Below are 23,835 nucleotides of genomic sequence, written 5' to 3'. Positions count from 1 at the left end.
GTATTAAAAAGCAAACGTTGCATGTGACCCAAGCCAAGGTGTTTTCAGTGCTCTCGCAGGCACGTGAATAAGGAGATCCAAAGAACTGAGATCTCTGAAATATATTTAACATTCCTCCCCAACAGGAGGTATATTAAATATACCACGGACTTCCAGAAGAAAGAGAGATTCTATCTTGAAGGACCTACACCCAGAATACTCCTTAGTATTGGAGTATTTGGACATGTTATAAGGAAGGGATCGATCCCTAGGAGGGGGTGGGGCGGCGGGGAACATAATGCTTGGTAAGTAAAGTAGAGGATCAGCAAGAAAAGAAAAGAACCGGGTGGGGAGGGGAGGGCTGGGAAGACTTTCAAGGAGATGGATTGACACCGTGGCTGAACCAATGACCTCAAACATAACAATTGTGAGGGCCAGGACCCGGCAGTGGGTCCCTATGAGTTGCAATGACTCCGTGGCACCTGACCACAGAGCCACCAAAGCTCTGGGCTGGGAGTTGGGTTCTTAGCAGGGAAGCACCCTTTCCTGGCAGGGATGATACTGTCCCTGCCCTCTGAGATGATACTGTCTCTGGTGCACACTACTGCTCTGACTTCTGAAAGCTGGGCTACCCTGGGGCCAGCTTCCTCGAATTAAATCCAGCCTTACCTCCTCCTGCCCTTCTCAAGGGTGGCAGTCCACCTCCAAGACCCTCGTATGATGTAGCAGGAAAGTAACATCCAGAGCTTTCAGAAGAAAGGAAGACAAGGATAGGAATCCGGTGTGAGGCAGGGATTGCTCCCTTCAAACAGCTGAGCCCCATGATGCTATCAAGCATACTGAACCTCTCCTCAGCATCCTACCACTCCCCCTCCTTTGACCTCATTTGATCTTTAAAACAGCCTTAGGAAGCAGGCTAGACATGAGGGGGGGGCGCGGGGGGAGGAGAGAAAGCGAGAGACTTTCTGGTTTGGCATCTAAGACAGAATGAAGGCTGACGAATTGAATTCAGTGGGTGGGGTTGCTTTTTACTCTCCTCTCCTCCAGGATCTGGCGTTTTTCCATGGCCATGTTACTTCTGTAATAAAAAGGAAATTCATTTCCTCCTCTCTGCCTTATCTATTGTTTGATTCCCTAATCTCTAATCATAACACATTTCATAACAAGAACTACTATGACAGGACGCTTGTTAAATTCAAGGCACGGTGCTAAGGGATTCCCTAAATGCTTATCTCCCTTACTCCTTAACATAATTTACACATAGGATAAGTACCTATGTACATGTACTCCAAGCAGACACCCCATTTTGAAAGATGCTTCAGGTATCAAACTTAGTGTTAGGTCAGGACTGGAGTCCTGGCAGGATGTCTAGTCATCTCCTAACTGGAATCATTACCACTACTCTTTGTCACCAGTTATCTTCTTAAACTAGATCGATCACAGCATTGCTGTTTCCAGGTTGCCAGCTATGCCTTCCTCAGTCCTCAGTCTCCGTGCTCCCACCCCAAGCCCCTACTAAGCCCATAGAAAGGGTCTTCAAAAAGTGTGTGGGAAATGGAATTGAAAGGTAATGGGGTTTTGGAATCACTGTCTGTTTCACAGGAGAAAGACATACCATCTGCAGGGAAACAGAGCCAAAAGAAGGGAGAAGAAACAGGTGTAGAATTAGGGGGTGGGGGGAACTTGCTTAGAGAAACCTCACCAGCGCCAAGCAAGAGGCACATTCTACGAAGCCATTTAGCAAAAACAAATCCATTAGCTACAACAGTAACAAAAATCCCCAGGGAACGGAAAACCAAGAAAAAGAAGAAAGCATTGGATATAAGTGAAATAATGTGTGGATGTGTGTACGAATATGAACTATGGAGATTTCCTTATTGTTACTATTATTATCGTCATTGCTATTATTATAGGCTTCTAACCTGTGTTTTTTAAAAGGTCATCCTTTCTTCTCCCTGTTTCCCAGGCTCCAAAGCCTCAAGTGTTTGATATCTGATTTTGAGAAAGTTTTTTGAATCCAGACACATACTGTCCATAAGTACAATCTGTCTCTAGTCCAAAACTCCCTTGTAGTGTGAGGCAACATGACATTGTTGTTGCTGTGTTTTAATTCTGTAAGGAATAGCTTTGAGGAATTGTCATTACTGAAGATTTCTGGAGCAGTTGTTGGATGCCTGATGTTAAATGACAGATTTTAGAGTCAAGTTATAAATCTATATATTTTAAATTAGATTTTATTTGGGAGTAAAGCAAGCCCTGGTATCTCAAGAGGAGATCCCAAGAACTTCAATTTGAAGATAGAAATCTCTTCTTTTAGAACCTTTGAGGAATTTGGTTTTAAAAAAATCAGTTCTGGAAAATAATGACTTCAGTTAATGTGAGTCCTTCTGACCAAGCCAACCAATGGCCATCAAGTCAGTTCTGACTCCCAGTGGTCCTATAAGGCAGAATAGAACTGCTCCTTGGGGTTTCTGAGGCCGTAAATATTTACAAGAAGAGAAAGCCTCTTCTTTCTCCCAGGAAGCAGCTGGTGGGTTAGAACAGTTGACCTGGTGTTGTGGTTAGTAGCCCAACGCATAACCCACTACACCACCGGAGTCCTGAATTGGGGTAAAATTGTGCCTGGGTCATGTATCCTTTCTGTTGCTTGTAGTAGGAGCAAAGGTGCTCGGCTCCACTTTGATGAAGTCTCAAGAGAGTATAAGTTTTGGACACTAGCAGTTAAGTAAGGTCTATAAGTAGAACTGTTCAGCTGTTCTAAACTGCCAATGGTCATGTCTAGTTGACACTAGAGGTGCCCACAAGGATGACGCACCGTCAGCCCTTCTCCCTCCACGTGGCATGCTGACCGTTCCTGACCAGCTCCAATGCAGCACTTTCCCTCCGTCTCCCTTCCTGTTTTCATGTTTCCACATTTGCATCATAAATCGATGTAGCCTTTAAATCCCAGCTGCTGAGATGAGGAGGAGACCTCAGCACAGACATTTAGGAAGCCCACACATCTGAAAAAAATCATCCAAGGGGTGAGAAGGCCCAGCTGTGTGCCGCTGGACACTGGGAGGGCTTACACGTGTGTCCAATATGATCTCATTTGGCCGACTGTGGAGACTAGGTGTTTAGATTAAGTCTTCACTTTTAAACAAGAGAGCTTGGATCATTCGTGAATCTAGAACTACATGTAGAGCTCTCCTACTCCTTCCTTTTCTGTCTAAAGGGCAGAGGAAACTGCTCCCTGAGGTATCCCAGCTGTACATCTTTGCGAGTACACTGCTCGTGGTCAGACGGTAGACTCACTTTGGGGTTAGCACCCCACTGAATTACTCACACCACCATTTCCCTCAGTCATAACTAGGGATATCAATCCTAACTCACTTTCTACAACATACTTTTGTTTTCAACATTAGTGTTTCATGTCCCATAGTTTAAAACATGAGCAAAGGCTGCTCAATAATCCCTATGAGAGTTGTCATTATACTTCTGTTTCTCCGGCACTACACTGTGGATTCAGAAACCCAGAGTGGACAGTCCTACTCTGCCCTGTACGGTTGCCATGAGCCATCATCACCGCGATGGCAGTGAATGTGCGTGGTTGCTTGGTTGGTTTCTATTACAAGCTGTGCTTCTGCTTTGAAGAAGAGGTCGAAAGCTTTATTTGTTGTAGATATCAGTCTATAGAATAAATCTTTTCACATAAAAACAAACTATTTAAAAGCCACATTATGAAAAAAAAGATGATTACAATATAAAACCAAATGATCAGGTGTAAAATCACAGCTGAGCACATGTCTGCGCTCTTTGAAGAACACAGCTGCTTCTTTTTGTAGAAAAGCAGGTGGTTAAATGCAGGAGCTTTGTGACCAGCCAGCCTGCCTTAAGTCACCTCCTTGTCCCTAATGAGAAGGTAAACTTAAACAAACCTCCTAACATGTCTCTGTCTAATCCCCCTGTCCATTGTATTATTATTGTTTGCCTTGTAGGTTTGTGGAGGATAGAGACATGATTGTCCCTTAAGATGAGGAGTCAGGATCCAAGACCAAATTTCACTAGGTGTCTACCTCTTGCTACCTTTTCTGAGGAAGGTAACCTCCGATTTTGCATTCATGTTTTCATTGACAAAATTAAATATACCAAATCTCCCTGATTGCTGAGCCCCTGAATCGGCTGCACATTTGCATTAACCCAGGTGGCATAGTGGTTACAGGTAGGAATGCTGACTACAAGATCAGCAGTTTGAAACCACCAATTGCTTCCTGGGAGGAAGACGAGGTTTCTTCCTCCCATAAAGAGCATCAGTCTCGGGGACCCACCGTGGCTGTTCCATCCTGTGTGAATAGGGTGGCTTGGAGTCGGAATCGACCCGATGGCAGGGAGTTTGGCTTCTTGGTTTCAGAATGCTGGCTTCCTGAAAGGACAGCCCGACTCAAAGCCCTTGTTGTATCTATCAGCCCTTCCGAGGTGCCTGTTCTGCTGAGCAAGGTGTGTCTCTAACCCTATTCATCACACATACCAAATAATCAAACGGTTATCCGATGTTACCCTATCTGCGGCCTGTTGCAGCTGAAAACATTCTGAACAATCATGTTTGCCCCAGAAATGCCTACTGGGATTCCCTGAGTGAAATCTTGAGAACGGGAGGGGGGGGGGTGTTAAATAAACCAAACAGATCTCTTCTCCAACCTCCTTCTCTCCTACAAACAAAACAAGCAGCTAACTAGATGCATTTCGGTGCACAGTCCGGCTGATCTACGCTCTCAGACTCGGGGGAGACATGCCCGCCCAGCTCCCCATTACCACCACTTTAGTTTTTGCCCAAATGCCAATCAAACAAAAGCCAGTGATTGCTTCTTATTCTTTTTTTGTTTTTTAAGTACAAATAACATTTCTTTCATTATAAATACACATTTCTGTGAGAGGGGGAGGGGGAGGCACTCCAGTCGTGCACCCAGCACATTTCCAGCAGGAACATGGTTCAGGGTGTACCCAGTCCGAGCTCCAAACCCTTGTGGCAGATTCGCGTTCTCGTAGCCTTGCTCGGGGACACTTCCAACAAAGGAGATGCCGTGATCTACAAGCAAATCCTTTCAGAGACGATGTAAACATGCCAGCGAGGACTGGATAATCTACAACCGGGAATTAAGATTACCGAAGTGAGCCAGAAGTGCACACCAGGAATACATTTGCATCCATACACATCGTCTATAAATTACTTTATCAGCTAGCAAAAAATAATAATACATCTGATATTTATCGAAACCAGTGTCCATCAGCTAATAAGTTACGCTTTCAAAAATAGACCTCTTAAAGCTCCGGTGCGTTTCTCTTGATTCAAGTGTGACCTGCACAGCAGTCCTAGGTCGGAGGAGCACCCGCCGCAGTCCCATTCAAGCTGGGCTGGGGGTGCCAGTCACTTGGTGGGAGGAGCCTACCGCAGCGTCCCCAGGAGTCGGTCCCAGTGTGTGAAGTAGGGCGAGAAGTTGCAGGTGAACTGGGAATGATGCCGGTCGTGGTGCACCACGCCCCCGTACCACCCGAAAGGCACCAGTCTGTGCGTGGACCAGGGGAAGTCGTAGCCTGAGTGGTCCTCCACGGACAGCCAGATGTTGACCACGTGGAACACCAGCGCGGTGAGGGGGTGGCACTGGAGCAGCATGAGGTTGACCATGTCGAAGAAGCTCAAGGAGAAGAGCTCCCAGACACTCATGTACTGCGTGGCCAGGGCGAAGGAGGGCGAGTGCTGGTGGTGCAACTTGTGGAAGGTGCGATAGAGCCAGGGCACCCTGTGGTGCAGCAGGTGCCACGCGAAGAACTCGGCGTCGAAGAGCAGCAGACAGAGCACGACGTGGCCCACCAGCTCCAGCAGCCCGGGAGCATCCTCGGGCAGGGCGGCCGGGCTGCGCAGCCAGTACAGCAGGGTGGTGGGGAACACGAACGCGGCGTGTTGGTACAGCGTCTGCCGCAGGCAGGGCAGCAGCTGCCGGGCGGACGGCGAGAAGTCCGGGTGGATCTTGTAGCGCCGCAACGCGGGCACCCAGGGGCACAGCGCGTCCAGCGCCACGAAGGGCAGGCAGAAGCCCACGTACGTGGTGATGGCGAAGATGACCGGGAAGAAGGCCGACTGCGTGAGGGTCCTCACGGGGTCCCAGACGAACTGCAGCACCAGCTGGCCCGAGCTGTGGTTCATGGCGAGGGAGGCCGAGCCGGCGACTGCGGGGCCCTGGGGTCCTGGGGTGGCGCCCGGGCCCTTTTGGAGGCGCGGGGCCCCGCCCCCAAGTGCGTCAGTCGCCCCCGGCCCTCCCTTTCCCAGCCCTGCGCCGGAGGGTCCAGAGGGAGCCAGATGGGACACTCGAAATCCATCATCTACAGCGACGCCCAGTTTGCTGGCCGGGGACCTGTCTCTGCTTTGGCACTTACTTGGTGACGTTTCCGAAGCCTGCCTTTTTGCTTTTTCCTCTGCGCTTCTTTTTCATTGTCACAGAGGACGCATCCACAGAGCACTCAGTGCACAGATTTGGGGGGTATGAGTGTTTTCACAACGCGACCCACGGATCAAGAAGAAGGGGACCTCCCGTCACCCCCACCCCAGAGAGGAACGCCCACCCCCACCCCCGCCCTCCGCACCCCAGTGACGTCTGGTTGTTTTGAAATGTGCCGCTAAGGGCCTGGATGTGTGTCCCCGAAGGCGCCCCCCGTGAGGAGTTTGGCTTTTGAAGAAGCCGGCAGCGCTGCATTTCCCGGCGGGGCCGCCGCTGGCCCCTCCCGCGCGCCCGTCGGGGGCGGCCAGGGCCGGAAAGGGCCCCCGCAGATGGGTGCCCGGGACCGGGGCCAGTTCCTCCTTCCTGCCGCTGGGAGGCGCTGGGTCCGCCCCTCGGAGCCGCACCGGGGCCGGCGAGGACCCCCTCCGCGGAGCGCCCCGCGCGCCCAGACCCGCGACCGCGGGCTCCCTTCGAGGGCTGGCGTCACGGCCGCCCACCGTGAGCATCCCGCGAACAGGCCGCGAGCGCTCCCGGCGGAGGCGTGGACCAGCTCCCGGGGATGGGATTCGTGCTGAGGGCGGACGGCAGGGCGCCTGGCCCGCCCGCGCCGCTTCCGCAGACTCCGCGGGCGCCCGGCCTCCGCCCCCTTCCCCTGAACCACGGCCGCCCCAGCGCCGGCCGGGGCGCTGCTGGCTGCGCGCGGGGAGCGCGGAGCGCGATGGAAAGGGGAGGCTGACGCGCGCGCGCCCCACTGAGACAGGTTTCAGGTTTCGGACAAAATCTGTGGCGTCAAAGGACCACTCCGTCTAGTCTTAACTCTGCCTCCCGTTTACAGCCCCGCGGTGGTGGTGACCACCAACGCTGCGAGCGCACTACAGGGAAGAGCAATAGCAGGAATCCAGGCCACCAACTGGCGTGTTGTACTTAGGCCGTGAGTGCAGACTCCTGTTTCATCCGCAGAAGGCTTTTTGATGCGCCCTCCACCCTCCCAGCGTTGCTGAAAAGTAGGCACTCTTATTACGGCTGTGATTTTATAGAAGCAAAATCAAAATACCCTACATGTAGACGTTGTTGAATTGGAGAATGTTTTGTTGTGTATATTTTTGCCACCAATTAAAAAAATGATCACATAAAATGAAAAAAATATTTTTAATAAAATCATCGTGCCTGGCACGATGAGAAGATACATAGGATTTAAATTTTGTTTGCCGTGTTGCATCTGAAGAACAATAGAGGAAGCTTGCAATAAAGATCAAGGACAAGTAAAGAGAAATAAATGATAGACATCTAATGTGGGAAAAGGTAAGGGCAATTGAAAATATAGACCAGAAATAGAGGCCTGGAAAATGGAATGGGATCGGTACATATCCTATTATTATACACATAATATATAATGGGTCATTAAGAATGTTATAAGCTATTCATATGCAATAATAAATAGGATCCATTCACATAGAAATATATATCCATTCAGAATTCCTCCACTGGTGCTTGTTCCCACATTGCCACTGAAGAATTGTGGCTATGTTGAAAATGTCTCACCCCCACAAAGTGGCTTCTGGTCCCATGGCAAGCTTTCTCTCTTAAATACCCTAGAATGTCATACGCATGTGATCATATTGATTTTCTCTTGATGAGGAAAAGACTTGGAAGTTGCTCCAAATTTCTTAGCAGGCAGTGCAAAAAGGGGAAAAAGATGGATTTTTCTTGTGCTTTTTTTTCACATGTTCCTCTCATACTTAAATGGTAGCAAAGACTCGGGTACAATTCAGTCCTCTGATCTCCCTACTATTGAGTTTATTCCAGTTAAACACCTAGTCTTTTTCAGACCTTTTTTTTTATACCAGCGCTGCCCCGTGCTCCCAACCCCAATATTATTTCGTGTTTAAAACAACCCCGGAGCTTTCGTCTTTCTCATTCCTTATAGAAATGCGCCTGTCCTTAAACTGCAACCCTGATGGCAGAGTTGGTTGCACACTGAACTGCTAAACAGCAGTTCAAAACCACCCGCAGTTTGCAACCACCAGCCACTCCTAGAGAGAAAGATGAGGCTTTTTATTCCAGTCAAGATGTATAGTCTCCGAAAGCCCCCGGCCCAGTTCTATTCTGTCCCATAGAGTCGCTGTGAGTTGGAATCAACATGATGGCAGTGAGTCTGGTTAGGTTTTTACAAACTCAGCCTGCAGTAGAGGAGGCTGATGAAGAATGCCCGGGGCAGGTGAGTTCCCCAAGAGCTTCCTTGGTGCCACCCATGATCCAGACACTGACACGTGTATTTGGATTGAAGCACTTTCTCCTTGTATTTTTTATTTGTCTCCGTCTCACTTCTATTGAAATCACTAGGACTCCCGTGTACAGCTTTAAAACATTAACAGCATGTAAAACCATCCCCATTCAAAGGTGCGGGGAGGAGACGAGCCAGTCAAGGTGCAGTGTAGCACCATTGAAACATACAACTTTCCTCTAGTTCTTTAATGGCTCCTTCCTCTCCCTCCCCCACTATCAGAACCCCAATTCTACCTTACAAATATGACTAGACCAGATCATGTAGACAGGTACAGACAAGAGCTCGAAACACAGGGAATCCAGGACAGATAAACCCTTCAGGACCAATATTGAGAGTAGCCATACCAGGAGGGTAAGGGGAAGGTGTGGGGAGAAAGGGGGAACCGATCACAATGATCTACCTATAACCTCCTCCTAGGGGAATGAACAACAGAAAAGTGGGTGAAGGAGGACATCAGTCAGTGTAAAACATGAAAAAATAATAATTTATAAATTATCAAGGGTTCCTGAAGGAATGAGGGTGGGAAATGAAAAGCCGATATCAAGGGCTCATGTTGAAAGAAAATGTTTTGAAAATGAAGATGGCAACATGTGTACAAATGTGCTTGACACAACGGATGTACGTATGGATTGTGGTAAGAGTTGTACGAGCCCCCAATAAAATGATTTTCTTTTTTTTGAAAAAAGGCACATCACTGCCTGTACTGCTGAGAAACAGAGCTCTCTTCTTCTGTCAAGGTGATCACTACAACAGTAACAGCCTTAGGGGGAAAAGCCTAACGCCCAGATGGCACAATGCAGAAATCAAAGCATTATTTCTAGTACCACTAAGATGATTTGACCAAGAAAAGAGTTCTAGCTGCATAGTTGAAATTGAACTTCAAGTCTGCTCTCCATAAACAGTTTTGAATTTGTTAACGGCAGATAAACTTTTTTATTTGAAAAAGTCAAGAGTAATGACTACTTGATGTTGCCTTTGGGGAGTTACAAGGGAACAGGCTACTTCCATTTTTAAAATCCTCCCAGATAAAAGTAGTCTCGGAATGAAGAAGGGGTTCTGTCGCAACAACCCCACCCTAAGTCACTTCTGACATAAGTTGAATCTTTGTTTTGATTTTCAATCTTATTGCCTTCTATCATCAGTGTCTTTATAAATCTAATCTTTGTCTCTGGTGGTTGGAAATATTCCATGCAAGCTTAGCTATCTTTTTCATACATCTGTATTACAAATGGATAAGATACACAAAACAAAACAAACAAATGCATATGGTCATAGTGCACTTCGTGGTGACCCAGGTTCCACCTAATTCAGAGGCAAGTAAGTATCAAGGTTAAAAACACAATGTGTCTGAATGTGTACCCCTAACAAATGGTTGCTGTTGGGCGCTGTGTAGTCCATTTGGGACTTGGAGCCAGTCGCCACCCAGGAGCGAGAAAGTGCCCAGCAGGGTCTTCAAGGCGGCCATCTTTACTGGGGGGCCATTGCCCGGTCTGTTCTCCCGTGGAGAAAGAAGCTGGTTGGTTTGAACTGCTGGCTTTTGGGTTACCTGTCGAATACTTAAACATCACCCCACCAGGGTCACTTTACAACAAATGTATACCTTTATGACCCACAAGCCAAGCAATCTTTGTTTTCGGTAGCTAATGTCTGGTCCTTAATCAACTGAAGTCTGGGATCAGGACGTCTCCAGTCTCCCTTCCTGCCCATCCGTCCTGTACATCGTACTGGCCATTCCTTTAAGGAGTTAGGCAAAATTTTAATTTTATAAACACATTTGGGGGACAGCTACTTTTGGGGAAAGGTTTTCAGGTATTACCATTAGGCAAGAATCAGTCACAGTCCTAGGTAGACATGACTACAACCACAGCTACCCCTCAACTACCCGCCCTCGGCATACCAACTGGCCCATCAAACAACACCCTTCCCCACCATTGCAAGAGAAAGTCTTTTGATGGAAAGGAAAGTGATGATGGCTTGGGGGTGGAGCATAGGGAAGATTGAAAGCAAAGCCAAGTCTGCCCTCTTGTGGCGAAAAAAGTCATTCTCAATTGTCTTTGACTTCATTTCCTCATGTACACACAGGGTGGGTTGGTTGGCTGGTAGACAGGTAGGCAGTAGGTAGGTAGGTAGGTAGGTAAGCTGGCTGACTGGCTGGTTGGTTTTAAATTCTAACTTGGCAGAAAGCGTACTATTCTTTTCCTGACTCTAGAAGCCTATGGAGAGCATTGTGTTCTGAACAGAATATGCATCTACAGCAGCAAAAGTTAACAGAGGCAGAGCCTGTCCCAGACTTCATAGTTCTTGGGACACTCATTCCAACCTTGCCCTGTACTCTCAGTCGGGGGTGGGATGAAACTTTAACACATCCTGGTGATGAAGATAGAAGAGCTCTGGTGGCAGGGTGGATGATGTGTTGGACTGCTAACCTCAAGGTCAGCAGTTCAAAGCCACCGGCCATTCCACAAGAGAAAGATGAAACTTTCTACTCCTGTAAAGAGTTAGAGGAGCTGATCCCAAGGGCTCAAATAGAAAGCAAATATTTTGAAAATAATGGTGGCAACGTATGTACAAATATGCTTGAAACAATTGATGTATGGATTGCTGTAAGAGCGGTAAGAGCCCCCAATAGAATGATCTTTTAATTAAAAAACAAAAAACACTGAGTCTCAGAATTCCACAGAAGCAGCTCAACCCTGTCCTGTAGGGTCCACGTGAGTCAAACTTGACTCGATGGCTTTGCAGGTTGGGTTGGGTTTATTAGTGCAGCTGGGTTGAGCTAGAGGACACCCACCCAGGTGGATGTACACAACAAGCCTACTGTGGCAGAACCAGGGTGCAGCATCTCACCTTTAGACTGGGCCATGCACTAAAGAACAGTAATAGCTCCGTGCTGGGATTCACACCTTCCATGCAGGAGATGCAAATTCAATTGTGGCCGGTACACATCGGGGTGGTTATCATGCATCTACCAGTGGAAGTCTGCATGCTGCTATAGCAACGGTTCAGGAGGGGTTTCCAGACCGAGATGGACTAGAAAGAAGGGACTGAGGAGCTGATTCCTAAAATCAGCCAGTGAAACTTCTACAGATCCCAATGGTCTGATCTGCAATTACTCATGGGAATGACCCAGGACAAGGCAGCTTCTCATTCCATTGTGAATTGGGTGGGCCATGAGCTAGGGGCCCTCTCAGTGATAACTTACTCTAATACAGAACACTGAATAAAAGTCCCCAGTGGAAGCTTAGAAGAGATGCTGGTGGGGTTGGGGGCTGAGGGGGTCCCTTAAAAGGTAGATCTACGGAATGCAGCTCCTGCTCATTCCTGTCTAACGTCTGATGTGTGGAACCTTTACTGAGCATAATTTCTCATGGGCATCTATGTGAATCCCCATAGTGCAGCCAAACCTGGAAAAGCCAAGTCACCTATGGCAGGGACACCTACCTGTTCATGGTAAGCTTTCCCTTCTACTGGGAAAAAAAGCACAAACACCCCCTGGTTGTCCCTTTGCTTCCAACCCTACCTAAGACTCATGCACCAGGTTGACTAGGGCATTTTAGGTTGGTCAAAGGCAAGAGGACTCTTTGAGGGACAGATGACCAGAGAGGGGCCCTTCCTGCAGACACGCACGCCCTTTACATTTCCTGCACGTTTCTCACCTTTCAATGTTGTGAAATCACATAGATTCACCTGTCCTTCAACTCTTCCAGATGTTACCTGTGCTTCATTTGGCTGTGTGAAAAATCCCACAGCTCTTCACACATGTAAGCAGTCCAGATCTCTTTCCTGAGACACATACACAATTACACACACACACACACACCACCACCACCACATGCTCTTTTAAGATTCCAGGTATTCCCAAGTGTATACCTTCAAGCTCACAGACTGGTGGGAGAGATCATGCTGGGTTTACAAGCCTGTGTTTGGTGGTGCCCTATGGCATGCAGGCCTGCATGGTAGCATAGTGGTCCCATATTGGGCTGCTGACTGCAAGGTCGGCAGTTCGAAACCACTAGTCACACTCCTTGGGAGAGAGACTCTCTACTCCTAGTTACAGCTTCAGAAACTCACGAGGGCAGTTCTACCCTGTCCTATCTCTGAGTCGGCATCGACTCCATGGCAGTGAGGTTTCTTGTTTGGATTTGGTTATGGTATGACCAGAATTTCCTGTGTGGTGCAAATGGTTCAAGTACTTAATGAAGGGTTGGCAGTCTGAGTCCACCCCCAGGAGCCCCGGAACAAAAGTGTGGCAACCTACTTCCAAAATTAGCCATTGAAAATCCTGTGGCATGCAGTTCTACGGACACACCACGGTCACCAGGAGTTGGACCCGACAGCAAGGAGCCACCGGTACGGCATGGCCCATCGCACTTTTACAATGAGAGAGCAGGCTGGATCCTTGGTTTTGTTTGAACGTATCAGCTACATGAAGACGGGGTAGCCACTGTCTAGTCTCCACTCACAGCCTAACTCATAGGGTCCTTGCAAGACAGCTTTCAAAGACAGTGTTTCCAAACCATCTCTTACACTTTCTTAGTCTAGACCAGTGGTTCTCAACCTTCCTAATGCCATGACCCTTTCATACAGTTCCTCATGTTGTGGTGACCCCCCAACCATAAAATTATTTTCATTGCTACTTCATAACTGTAATTTTGCTACATTATGAATCGGGCAACTTCTGTGAAAGGGTCATTCCACCCACAGAGGGGTCGCGACCCACAGGTTGAGAACCACTGGTCTAGCCAGTACTCGCCTCTCCTCCTGCTAGAAAAGGAACAAATGCTCGTGGGCAGCATTTAGTGAGGTTTACAAGGAGTATGGGGGAGAACAATTAGGGGGAAGTGGAGGGGAGAGAAGCATTTAAGTCCTGCCAAAAAGAGAAAGGGAAAAGTTGAAGTAAATGTTATTAAATAATGAAGAATACGCACAAGCCTACAGGCTTACTGAATTTTTATTGAAAAGTTAAACATGATTCTTTCAATGTTTCAAAGCCATGTTAGTCTGTCTGCATACATGAGCCAATATGTGGTACTGTGATTGCGGCTAAGGTAATCATATGTCACCATATTGCATCAAAACGAAGGAGTGGTCATTCTGTTCATCTGACAAGTATCAAAAGGAAACAATGGTTTGAGAAGAGCATGTGAACATGGACTTGATAGAAGGATGCAAATCAGGCGCATTAGAAAATGACGACGTATGGAAAATTACAAAAAACTCAACAAATCCCTGAGTTTTCATGGGAACGCATTCACAATCCTGTCTTCTGTGCGGAATTGGATGAGGACAATCTCCCGTGGGCAGGCTCGGAGCATGTGCTTCATAAAGGGCCAGCGTGGAGATGGGTCTGCTAGTTAAGACAGCACAGTCATTTCAGGGGAGAGAGTGGTATACTTGTGTCCCAGGACTTTTCTTCTCTAACAAGTGGAAAGACGGTCTGCCACGGAGTTCAGAGGTCAGGAATAAAGACAGTTAACAGTCTCCATTCTACTGAAAACATAACTGTATTTGTTTTGTTTTGAGCCAGGCCATTTGTTTGTGAAGTCTCCAGGAACTAATTTTAAAATCTCCAACTAATTTGCTTGGACTGAGCAATTCACTCCATTAGCCTTGGCTAAATACAGCGAGATTGCAATCAGGTGTGGTAAGTAACATTAGGGAACCTGTATAACTGGCATAATGGGCCAATGAGGATTTTTTCCAAGATTTAAGCAACACTTATTACTATGTAGTCATTGATCATCATTATATTACATAAATTTAAGACAGATAACTAACATGGTCTTTAAAGATCCTGACTAGAGAGAATTTGGCATCTTCAAAACAATCATTTCCTCAGATTAAAAAATTGGAGAAGCCTAGGAGAACGAAGACTTTTAGGGAATTAGTAAAACCAACAAAAGCTCCCTGCCCTCGAGTGGATTCTAATTCGCTGCGGGGCAGGGTAGAGCTGCTCCACTGTCAATCCAAACAGACACAGCCTGATGCATCTTCTACAGAGAGACGTCGACCTTTTAGCTAGAAGTCGGGTGCCTAGCTGCCGAGCTAGGAACTACGTAAACATATTTCACACACCCCATCAACAACCCGACGACGGTACGATTCCTCTCAAGTCGGCCTTTCACTGAGACTTCTTCATTTGATCAACAATTTCCTTGTACACCCGCCAAGGGGCATCCAAGCCCCAGATGAAGTCGAGGTGATTCCACTCGGGCAGCTGCTTGTGGTACACCACGTTGGGGATCTGGGTCAGTAAGATGCTGACATCGCTGGGGTCTGCAAGCCAGTCGTGGCCCCCACTCCAGAGGGCGGTTGGCACAGGCATTTCCTTCGCATGGTAGGTGGGAGGGTGACTCTGCAATCACAATCCACAGAAGGAGTTGAGGCTGTTCGCGGTCACAAGAAACACGCTTAACCTAAACACTGTTGAATACGTGCTGTGCGAGTCGAGGAAATTAAATTCTAAAAACCCATGGTCGATTCAGTCTTCAGGTCCATTAAGTCTTCGGGTGACCAGCGTGAGGCCAACAGCAGTAGCAAACACCCAAGCCCCACACTGAAGGGGCAGTATGATGTGAGCCGCTAGTGAGGCGCTATGTAACAGTGACACGTGATGGGCACTGTCACCAGTGTGGCCTTTCCTGGGAGGGAGGCGTTGCTCTCCCTGTCTACCTCAGAGATGGGAGAACCCAGTGGCTAGACGGGTGTCTTTCTCCAGTCCGCCTCATGGATGTCACGTGAGCGACAGACACGAAGTTCAGCCTCCATTTGCTCATCTTTAAATCAGCAGTAGCACATCTGTCCCACAGGGATGCTGTGAGAATTGAAATAAGCCACGGAGAACCCTGGGCCACGTGCCTCACACTGAGTGCTCCCAGTTCATACGAGCAACGCAGGAGAGTGACTGCTCTTACGTGGGAAAGGCGAGAGGACAAGGAGGGAGGAGTCAGCCCACACCACCAGCCATGAAGCCCGCGTTGTTCTGGGACTGCTTCAGGGAAAACCCACTCTACCCACTCAGCTGCCCTCAAGACCCCCACAGCCAGGTCAGAATCCCAATCACCTGGCTGGCTTCCTTGATGGGGTTTTTAGGAGCTTCATTTTAATTCTAAAGACTTTACCTGGTTGTAATGAAAACGGTTCTTATCGCTGCTTCCCCAGTCAAAGGCTTGGAATTGTAAGGATCTACCAGCCTAAAAAAGGAAGCAGATGGTTTGGCAGGGAGAAGTTATCTGACACAGAAGTCCAAGGTAGCAGCCTACGTTTCTGGAGTTGGCCATGGTTTCAGAAGCCAATCCTCTGGAGGTGACCACACACATACTTCCTTTCCAGACGCATTAAAAATGAAATGGTATTGTTTCGTTCTCTTTCACCAGACAATTCAACTTGTTTTTTAATTAAAAGATCGTTTTCTTGGGGGCTCTTATAACACTTACAACAATCCATACATCAGTGGTATCGAGCATATTTGTACATGCGTTGCCATCCTTCTTTTCTATCAGCTCCTCTTTCTTCCCTCCCTCCCCCTCATGACCCCTTGATAAATGATAAAGGATTAATATTTTCTTATCTTACACCAACCGCTGTCTCCCTTCCCCCATGGTTTCTTGTTCGTCCCCCTGGAGAGGGGTGGAGGAGTGGTTATCTGTCGATCATTACGAAGATCAGTTCCTCCACTTCTCATTGTATAAGATGGTAGCTACCCTATCATGCTGTGTATCGTACAGAATTAACAGTTGTTAGCACTGGATGAACTTCGTGCTGATTGTTTCCATGAAAATGTGACTCAAACTTTTCCAGAGAGCAAGACGTGTGTGTGTGTGTGTGTGTGTGTGTGTGTGTGTGTGTGTGTGTGTGTTTGTAGTATATATCCACTCTACTCGTCCTGTTCTGAAGGGCTTTGCTTCACAGTGTCAGCTGTGTTGACTGCCAAGGAACAGGGTGACTTCCCAGGCAGCACAGAAAAAGCTTAGGTGCCTGGCCTAGAGAATGCCAAATACTATATTATTTATTAACTTTTAAAATTACTTTATTGGCTTAACACTTTTTATAAAAGCTCCACTACTACTGTAATCATGAAACGTCTGCTGTTCACCAATATAATTTCTACCTAGCTGACAAGACTAAAGCAATAAATAGAATTTTATGTGACATTTAAATGCATACATGTTTAAGGGTATCATGTATAAATAATTTTAAAGTTCCCCATTTGTAAAATTAGAAATAATACAAATCCCTACTTCCCCCAGACCTCCAAGTTAAAAACACGAGTTCAATCTAAACTGGGCAGGCCAGATGGGGAACTGCGTTTTCATTTTGAGTACATGCTGGTGCTGATACAAAAGAACTACCCTGGACATTCCTCGAGCTGCTTTCGGTGTGAGTGAAGTTTCGGGTTTTATAAGTTGCATAAGATCTTGCTTAATGTAATAAATGACCCGGTGAGATGAAACATCGTAGATGATTGGATAGGAGAAATGTTCAGGATCTGGTTCTTGCTGTTGTGAATGACAGGTATTAACGATGGCAGTTTATTTAATAAGCAGGAAAAATATGGGTTCTGAGCACCTGCTAGCCTCCGGCCTCTGTCCCTTAGCGCTAGTTGTCGGGGAGAGCCAATGCACGCTGGGCGGCTGCTGTCCACAGCCCTAACTCTACCACGTGCCCACATACCTCTTTCAACATTTCTACAAAGCACCCAGAGGGGATACGGGATAGAAAGAAAAAACCTGCCTGGATCTCAAACCGAACTGCTAAAACTAGAATTTCTTGCTCAGGGTCACATGAGAAATTCAAAATCTATCCATTCATCTATCTGAAAAGGCATCTCAGAAGGGGCCATGCTGTTGATTTTGAGTTCGTGAGCCTATTAAACGAAGTAGAACTGTCCCATATGGTTTCTAAGGGAGAGGATCCCTGGTGAAGTAGTTAAGCATTTGCCTGCTAACCAAAAGGTCGCTGGTTCAAATCCACCAGCCAATCCATGAGAGACAGATGGGTCAGGCAGATTCCATCACGGTGACAACTTTGCGAACGCTGGGCAGTTCTGTCCTGTCCTGTAGGGTCACTATGAGTTAAAATGGACTGGATGATGAGAGGTTTTAATCTTTTAGGAAGCCAACCACCTTGTCTTTCCCTAGTGCTCCCCTTCTGATCAGCACTGCTTAAAGGCACTTTAGGATTCGTCTCTGGTCTAGAGACCATGACAAAAGTTGGGGCAGGGAGGAAAGGGTATCTGAACATGTTCAGCTTTTGTTAGCCAAGTCTCCAGGAGGAAGAGCCAAGGGGAGCTTATGAAATCTCTTGGTGAGGCTACGGTGTCAGCGGTAAAGGGGTGAAAGGGCAAGGCTGCTCTCGGCAGTACAACTGGGCTTTGGGAAGGTTTGTGCAGGACTGGGAGAGAGAGCTGGGTTACTGCCTTAACCTGCAGCCTTCAACCCTGGCCAGCTGCAACGAGAGCAGAAGGCTGGATTGCTGTGGACTCGACAGTTGAGGGAGCACTAGTGTGTAATATAAATAGCACCTGAATTGCAACACTGTGAGTGAGAATCAGCTCGACCTCAGTGGGTTGGGTTGGATTTGGCGAGAGGTCTCTGAAAAAGAACACCGGTGGCCTACATTGGTTATGCAATGGGCTGCTAACCACGAGGTCAGTCAGTCCTTCAAACCCACCAGCCGCTCCTCAGAACTTATAGCCTCTGAAACCCAAAGGGACAGTTCCACTCTGTCCTATAGGGTCACTATGTGTCAGAATCAATTTGATGGCAGTGGGTTTATTTGCTAGTGAGTTTAAAGCCCCTGAGCGTCTTCGCTGAGGCAGGTGTTGGAGGAGGTGTGAGCTGGTACTAAGTGTGTGAGGCACCAAGCTGATGAGCAGCTCAGGATCTGCCACCTTAATTGAAACATGTCTACTACATAAGTAGGGGGGAAATGAACATAAAGCAGAGTAAAACAAAGCATATGGCTCATGAGTGCACTGCTCCACTGGATAAAAAAACCTACATGTGATCAAACGGTCCAGGAGAGGTAGGCAATGAACATGGCCCTTCTGGCCAGAGTCCCTTGTACATTCTGGCCTCTATGCCTGTAATTCCATTTGGGAGGGAGATCACTGCTCTGCTAATGGACAGGTTTTCGGTGAGATTAAGTCTCCACCTTTGCAGAGTGTGTGAGCCAAGTCACTGTCCTGTGTTCCTTCAGGGTCTGGTCTGCTTAGAGACAAAACAACACCTCCATCAAAGCCATTCCTCTGTGTCCAAGAGTCATCTCAGAAACATACAGAGAAATCCCAGGGCCGTCAGAAGAAGAGCCACTAGTGGAGTTCTGTGTGAAGTGGCAGAGGCCGAGATCAGAGGCCCGACTTGCTACAGTATAGAGACCAGGTGACAGAGCAAAGGAGCCAGGCAGCTTATATCCCAAAGCTGCTCTCAATCTTGATGACTGAAACAATGTGAAAATAAAATAAATCTGGGGGTTAATGAATAATAGAAGGGACAGAGGGGAGAAGGGAGGGAGGGAAAACAGAGGGAAGAAAATAAGTAAACAAAGTGTGACTCAAAGAGGGATATGGAGGGAAGAAAAGCCCTTGTGTTTCGTTCGTCCCAGCAGCTGGTTGGACGCAGGGTACAGTGTGCCCTGCAGAGGAAAACAGCAACACCAGCAGCAACGACAGGAGCCCGGGACGTGCAGAAAACCCAGCTTGGATGGGTAAGCGGACTGTCTTTATATTTAGAAAGGATTTGCAGGGAGGAGCCTTGATGGCGTAGCAGTTACACACTGGATTGCTAACCACAAGGTTAGTAGTTCAAAACTACCAGCTGCTCCTTGTGAGAAACACAAGGCTTTCTACTGCCCCCAAAGAGTTAATAGTCCCCCATCCCCACAGGGGCAGTTGCCACTGTCTGACCTACAGGGTCGCTTCAAGGGCAGTGAGTGAGCGCAGAGAAGCGTCAGGGAATGAAGCGCAGACCTTCCCAGCACCACTGCGCACAAGTCCCGGCTGCGCCCCTGGAGTGCCTACCTGGATCCAGTGTAGCATGTTCTGCACAGAGGTTCCGGCAGGACAGTGTGCCGAGTACACGTCGACTCTGGACTGTAAAATACATAAGAGTGAAGTATGAATGAAAGTAGTGTTAAGACAGCATGCATCACAAATACAATGTTCTCTTCGAAGCATCAAAAACTACAGTCAGCATCTCCCTGACAGGCGATTGGGGCCGAGACCATCTGAAGGACCACAGGGCAGCCTGGCCTCAGAGCACAGGTTGCTGTGTACCTTCTTCATGCTCCTCTGGAGTGCCACATATCCACATAACAATCCCACCTTACTTTTATCAGCTGCAGGAAAATTACTACTATTTGTAAACATTTCACTAGAGTCGTCCCTCCAGAATTTTTAAATCTGGGTTCGGAGTGCAGCATTAAAAACTGCCAGTTAACTTAGACCTGGCAGTTAAATGCATTCAAAATAAATGCATTCAAAATAGAGATACATAAACATATAGACTCCTCGATACACAGGGGCCTTCAAAGAGTTCATGAGAACATTAAAGTAAAAGATCATGGGATTTTTCCAAAACCTTTTTAAAGCCCTGTGTGTGTGTGTGAGAATTGCAAATTAAAAAACACAATACTTTTTTAAAAGAAGCAAATCACGGAAATATACATAAACACTGAATCACATTGTGGCCCCTCTCCTCTTTCATCAGTTTCCATATCGGCATGAGGTAGGAGGTTGACCACCACCCACTTGAAAGAGTAGCATATGGTATTCTAAGCATTTGCCAGGGCTGATGACCATTAAAGGATCCCTTCGAGTCGAGGTTGTGGCTGCCCACCTCACCCAACAGAGGTACTTTCACAAATAAAATAAAACCACTGGAGGTTTGCCGGAATTCTTACCTAAACATACCTACCATATTTAAATTTCTCTCGTTGAAGCCGCATAAAAGAAAGATGAGATTCCCACACAACTCCTTCAGGAAGACGTGGGTGCAGATGTGGCTACCCAGCCACTTCAAAACCTCATTCTCAGGGAGAAACTCTTTGGTTCCAAAGATCTTCTACAAAAGAAGCCCAAGAAGGATACGATCTCAGTTTCTCTTTCTGGTACAAAGGATTCCATGAGCCAGCTGGGAAGCCGAGATGGGGGGGTAGGGGGGTGGAGGCATCTCTGCACAGACAAACCCACGAGGGAGATGGCAAGACTAAGACTCAAACCAGGACACTGAGGTGGTACATTTACGACCGCGAAACCAGATTCCTCCTTCCCCCATGTTGGAGAGTTGGATGTTTAACTCTCAAAAGGACAACTAACCAAACAATTGTATTGTAGACTTCTACAGCAGGGCAGGACCTGGGTGATCTGACATCCCCACAGAGTTTTCAACTAGATTGGGAGTTACTTCTCAGAGAGCGGAGAGGCTGGGCTTCTTAGCATGCCTGCCAAAAACACCCATCTAATCCAATTCTACGTCTTATTTACATGAGGGTTGGAGTTGGCAAACTAGAGTCTGGGGTCCAAACATGGCCCAGCCTGTCCGTTGTCAGAAATAAAGATGTATTAGCACTCGCTCATCCTTATTCCTTCACACATTATCATTCCCTGGTTTTGTGACACAAAGGTAAGGTTGAACAGTTCTAACAGAGACCCTGTGGCCCTCTGGCCCTTGTTAACTTGCTAATGTCTGCCAACTTCAGGTCTACAGCATTCCTGACTTAGGGTCCCTTGGCTTGTGCTCAAGTGTTTCCCAGGCAATGACTGAGCCCTAGAGGGTTTCTTTCCACGCGTGTGCAATCAGCAGTAGAAAAAATACCTTCCTGACACTGGACCTTACTGCGTGCCCATAAAACGTCCGCTGCTGCTCATGCCTAGCCTCTGGAGCAGGGTTTCCCAACGTGGGCGGTACCATCTCCTGGAGGAGTTGGGGACGATGCAGGAGGACGGACGTGGGAAAGCAGGTCGCTAGCTACACTTTATCCTAGATTGTGGATCTACAAATGCTTTTCATTGCCAGAGGGCACTGAGTCATTGGTTTGGTTTGGTTTCTGAATAAGGGGTGGTTGGCCAAAGGATCTTGGGAAGCTATGTTCTAAGAGGATCAATCAGGATGAAACCTTCAGATGCTTAAAAAGGCAGACCTGTCAGTCAAGTGAGTAAAGGGGACTGTGGGCCTTTCCAAGCTGCCTTAGTGTCTGTGCCTGGGGACTCCTGAGAACCGTGGAGAACTAGAAAGCTTATCTGACGTGCGCAGCTGCATTTCACTCTGGCTTATCGCTGACCCTTACGATTGTAAGGTGCTGTTTCCTCTTGCTTTTTCCCTAAAATCGTAAGTCATCAAAATGTTCACGATATGGGCTGTCTTCCACACTTACCCAGGCAAATATAACCCACCTACAGACAGCCTACCTACAGCGACGGGCTGCCTATCAAATCACTTCCCACAAAACAATCCATTAAGATCACACACACACACCCAGCAGGCCTCCCTCTAACTGGCCTCTTCTCCAGACTCGTCAGATGAGAAATACAAATACTGCAGGTAGAGACAGTCACACAACGTGGACAGACATCGTTTTCACAAGCCACACCTTTGCGTCTACTGTATTTGAGGCTCTTCACCAAAATCAAGTTGATAGGCTCGTGCCCCAGTGAGGTAACTATCACGTTAAACCAAAGGGACAAAGTCGGCTCTGTCCTCCAGCACTCCTATGCAAATACTAAAGTGACCACTGCCCTGAGGTCGGCAGGAAAGCAGGGACGTGGGGCACAGATAAGAAATATACAGAGGCCTGTTTACACCAGCTTCAGGGTCTCCACAAATTCATACTTTGTACCTTGAGAAAATATTAGACAGACATGACGTGACATGCAACTTTCTTGGCAGTACACGTACTTGCCAGAACAACGAGGTCAATGTCAGGTGAGCATTTGCGCATGCACTGGTCACTCTTGCAGGATGCCATCAAGCACAGCTATCCGGGTCAGCAGCCCTAAATACCACTCTTTAGCTGACAACAGAAGCATGTGCGGTGCTTTGTAAACACGCAGAGCCCTGGGCGCTAGTTCATATTTAACAAAACACTCTCCCTGCAAGGGTAGGAGCTTGCTTTTTTTTACAAAGCCATTAAGTCACAATTTCCAAAGATGAGGGCCCTGGGAATTTTTATTTTTATGAAGTTCCTCCAGGGTGCAGAAAAGGATTGTTCATAAACAGCTGGTGGAGGTTTATGTTAAAATCACATTAAATGAAAAATGCACATCCCTTGTGACGCAGCACTTCTACTTCCTCACATCCACTCTAGGGAGATGCCCCCACAAAAAGGCACGAGGAGGGTATACTGACAAAGACAGCGACAGCCCAGCAGCAGCGGCCTCAGGGTAGACCCCAGGAGGCTGATGAAATAAGTAGCAGTCCCTGATGGCACGAAGCCCACGAGGCAGCAGGTAAGACGAAGGCTGTAGATGTGTCTACGCCAACACGCCAATCTCCAAAAAGGAAAAGGGTCATTTGCAGAGCAATATATATATGAAGGCACTTTTTACATTAAAAGGAAAAAACTTATGTCTTGATATATATGATGTGTGTGTGTGTGTGTATAAAATCATATATATGGTCTATAGGAAAAATACCCCAAATCGCTTCTTGGCCTTTTGGCTATGATCAAGTGTAGAAAAAGACCCCAAACTGAGGGCTGTGCTTATTGGGGGGAAAGGAGAGCTTGGTAGTTGGAGGGGCACTTTATTTGTAATCTTTGGATTGTTTCTAATGGAAACTGACACCTCTATGAGTACACAATGATGTATCAGTTTCTTCCCTTTCAAGAGAACTAGCCCTGGTGTTTACCGTGCTTATCCATTGATAGCAAAGTCTGGATGTTCAGAGAAATGCAGCTATTACAAAAATTATTTCTCCTGGGCCGGCCCCAATCCCAACTACTATGTGGACACCTGCCCCTCCCCCCAGAAAAATTTATTTCAAAGGACGGCATTGAATCTGCAGCTCTGGGAGAGGGGCACGTCTGATCGGAGCACACAGGAGCAGATGACAGGGGAGGAGAGAGTGGAGCACATCCTGGCCCACCAGGCCTTGAGGA

At 47.4% G+C, this 23,835-nt stretch overlaps 2 protein-coding genes across 4 annotated transcripts in view; both read right to left on the bottom strand.

Moving 5' to 3' along the window:
• Positions 1–4,868: 4,868 nt before the first annotated feature.
• On the bottom strand, positions 4,869–6,503 carry CH25H (cholesterol 25-hydroxylase). Its single transcript, XM_045291620.1, has 2 exons — positions 6,391–6,503; positions 4,869–6,149 (listed from the first exon to the last, which is right to left on the bottom strand). The coding sequence occupies exons 1-2, from the start codon at positions 6,444–6,446 to the stop codon at positions 5,402–5,404; spliced, it is 804 nt and encodes a 267-aa protein (XP_045147555.1). The 5' UTR covers positions 6,447–6,503; the 3' UTR covers positions 4,869–5,401.
• Positions 6,504–13,672: 7,169 nt separating this feature from the next.
• LIPA (lipase A, lysosomal acid type) overlaps positions 13,673–23,835 on the bottom strand; it is a 33,069-nt gene continuing 22,906 nt past the window's right edge. For all 3 annotated transcript variants that reach the window (XM_004701355.2, XM_045291183.1, XM_045291182.1), the window contains exons 7-10: positions 20,655–20,801; positions 19,760–19,831; positions 15,861–15,932; positions 13,673–15,094 (exon numbers count right to left, since the gene is read on the bottom strand). In XM_004701355.2, the coding sequence (XP_004701412.1) occupies positions 14,861–15,094; positions 15,861–15,932; positions 19,760–19,831; positions 20,655–20,801 (525 nt within the window). In that variant the 3' untranslated portion in view covers positions 13,673–14,860. The remainder of the gene's footprint in view (positions 15,095–15,860; positions 15,933–19,759; positions 19,832–20,654; positions 20,802–23,835) is intronic.

Source organism: Echinops telfairi, unplaced genomic scaffold (assembly GCF_000313985.2).
Source record: "Echinops telfairi isolate 266 unplaced genomic scaffold, ASM31398v2 ScPeMD7_70;HRSCAF=299, whole genome shotgun sequence".
Taxonomy (NCBI): domain Eukaryota; kingdom Metazoa; phylum Chordata; class Mammalia; order Afrosoricida; family Tenrecidae; genus Echinops; species Echinops telfairi.
This window is presented reverse-complemented; position numbering and strand designations above follow the sequence as displayed.

Excerpts from the sequence above, each read along its gene's own strand:
- CH25H (XM_045291620.1), bottom strand. The coding sequence starts at position 6,446 with ATGAAAAAGAAGCGCAGAGGAAAAAGCAAAAAGGCAGGCTTCGGAAAC. Across the intron at positions 6,150-6,390 it reads GGCTTCGGAAACGTCACCAA|CTCGGGCCAGCTGGTGCTGC; the intron begins GTAAGTGCCAAA and ends CATGAACCACAG.